We start from the raw sequence: 2,403 nt of genomic DNA on the forward strand, positions 1-2,403 counted from the left end.
CCATGTAGGAGTAAGTCAACACTGGCGTGATCACGTTGGTCACCTGCCGGGCATGCGAGGAGGGCTTGAGCATGGGACACGTCCCCAGGGGAAGTCCCCAGCCCGAAGGAGCATGGTTTGGGTGGGCACCAGCTGCTGACCCCCATGGTGAGGAATGTGGCCCCCAGCGTGCTCGGCTGGGGGCTTGGCTGAGCTTTGGCCCCCTCCTGTGCCGGGAATGTGGTGTTCCCACGGACACAGAAGCCTGCTGGGACTGGGGCCAGCATCCCTTGGTTGGGGGGGACGATGACATGTTGCCCCTCCTTGTCTAACCCCATCATTGCTAGCAGCCCAGCAGTGCCCAGCCCTGTGCCCCTCACTCTGCCCCACGCCAGCATGGGAAGGTCATCCTGGTGAGATGGGACGAGGCTTCTGCCATCCCCAGGTGGGCAGGGGTCAGGCATCACCCCCCCAAAATTGGTTGCCAGCTTGGGCACAAGGTCTTATGGTGGGGAAAGGAGCTTGGGACTGAGGGGACAGGTTGACCTGGCAGCTCAGTGAGACAGCGATGTGCTGGACCTGTGCCACACCACCTTCTCACCCCTCCCCCCGCCAAAAAAGCACCGCCATGCATCACCATGTGCCACCTCACCCGGGATGTGGCACTCCATTCCTGCCACCCCCCATGCCCCAGGACCGCGGGAGGATGCTCCGGCCAGCCCCAGGGCCATGACCATGTCTGGAAAGGGGGACACCGGGGTGGGGGAACAGGCTGCCCGCGGCTCACCTCTGCCTTTGTGAAGTTCTTGTCAGCACCCAGGAGATACGGGGTGATGAAGCTCTCCCCAGGCCGGATCTGCGTCATGAAGCCATAAAAACAGAGGTAGAAGACCTGTAGTTTCCAGCGTTGGTCCGGCACCGTCTCTGATGCCGTTTTTTTGGCATCATCATCCTTTTTGGGCATGGCTCTGCCGGCTTTGCAGCAGGACAGCGGCGGTATCCCAGGGACCATCAGCTAGATAGGTTTTGCCAGGCCAGGCAGCCTCTTCTCCGTCCGCAAGCCTTCTCCGACGCATCGAAAGCCACGTCGCTGCAGTTTCTGGGGAGAAAGCGGCATTTGGCACAGGCTCAAATTCCTCCATAATCGCAAGGCAAATAAATACCGCTACCTTCTCCCCAGGAGATGTTCTTGTAAGAAGAAAAGCAGCCGCGCGTCTTGCTGTGCAGAAAGGAAGGGGGCGGCGGGGGGGAGGCATTTAGGGCAGCATTTGTAAATCCAGTATAAAAGAGCCTGGATGCACAAAGCCTCCTCGGATCCCATCACCTCCTTTTTCTCCCTTTTAAGAGTCAGTGGGGTTTTACCCCCTCCCCGAGTCACTTCACTGCAGACCTGGAGGCAGAGGGATGCAGACGCCCTGCTCCGGGGACGCTTCGGAGAGAGACAGCCATGGGGATCGTGCCGATTCTGAAAGCGAGTTAATGAGCATGGCGGGCACGGGGCTGCCCATGTTATACATTAGCTGGGCAGTTGGCAGGACTTTAGCCGAGCCATAGGCAAGCGGCTGCCCCTCAGCTCTCCTTCGCCCCGGAGGGCTGCAATGCTCGGGCAGCATCGCCTGGCCTGGGGAGAATGTAAAATGTTACGAGGTTCATGGTCTGGAGGGGGATTAAATGCTCAGATCCTGAGTTCTGGCTGCAGGAAAGCTGGCAGCGCTGGGGAGGCCTGATTAGCAGTCACGGGATGAAGGCAGGGAAGGGAAAAAGTCCGGCCTGGGTGTCCTCCCAGTGCTCCCCATTCCTGACAAGTCACCGACGGTGTTTTTCCAGCCATAAAAATCCACCTGTGCCCATCCATGCCATGGGAGCAAGGTCTAGAAACCCAGATACCCTGCTAATTGCAGGATGACTAAATCACGGTCATTTAAAAGCGAGTCCACGGTCCCAGACTGTGCCCCCCCCCGCATGCTGCCATCCTGCACGGTGAGACCTTGCAAGACCCAATCCCCCCACCTGGATAATGCATGCGGCTAGCAGGGAAAGAAGCCGGTGCTGGTACTGGCAATGGGAAAAGCAGTTGTGACTGAAAACGAAAGCAGCAGCAGGAAGCGGGGTGCCCGTTCGCCCCGGCAAGGACTCACCGATACAGCGGCATTCCCATGGGATTGGTGCCTGAGCATCACCAGGCATCCTGGAGCTTCACAGCAGGACAAAAAGCCCCCACCTCTTAAATAGGTCCCCAAGGAGCAGGGGAGGGATCGCCCAGAGCCGGCACCAGCTTGGGTGCCCGACGGAGCCCCACAGCCCCTCTGCTGCGCTGGGAAAAGGGCAAGGGGCAAGAAGCGGGGACTAACCCCCCCCAAAACACCCGCCCTGGCAGCACACCATGCAGAGCCCGCCCAGGACCCCTGCCAGCTGGGACTGCCT

General features: G+C 59.8%; 1 protein-coding gene across 1 annotated transcript in view; it reads right to left on the reverse strand.

Moving 5' to 3' along the window:
• Positions 1-943, reverse strand: part of SLC19A1 (solute carrier family 19 (folate transporter), member 1) — a gene marked incomplete at its 3' end in the record, with an annotated part of 1,524 nt that extends 581 nt beyond the window's left edge. Inside the window, exons 1-2 of the mRNA XM_010080661.1 lie at positions 767-943; positions 2-43 (exon numbers count right to left, since the gene is read on the reverse strand). Coding sequence (XP_010078963.1) covers positions 2-43; positions 767-943 — 219 coding nt within the window. The remainder of the gene's footprint in view (position 1; positions 44-766) is intronic.
• Positions 944-2,403: the final 1,460 nt, after the last annotated feature.

Source organism: Pterocles gutturalis, unplaced genomic scaffold, assembly GCF_000699245.1.
Source record: "Pterocles gutturalis isolate BGI_N339 unplaced genomic scaffold, ASM69924v1 scaffold29544, whole genome shotgun sequence".
Classification (NCBI taxonomy): Eukaryota; Metazoa; Chordata; class Aves; order Pterocliformes; family Pteroclidae; genus Pterocles; species Pterocles gutturalis.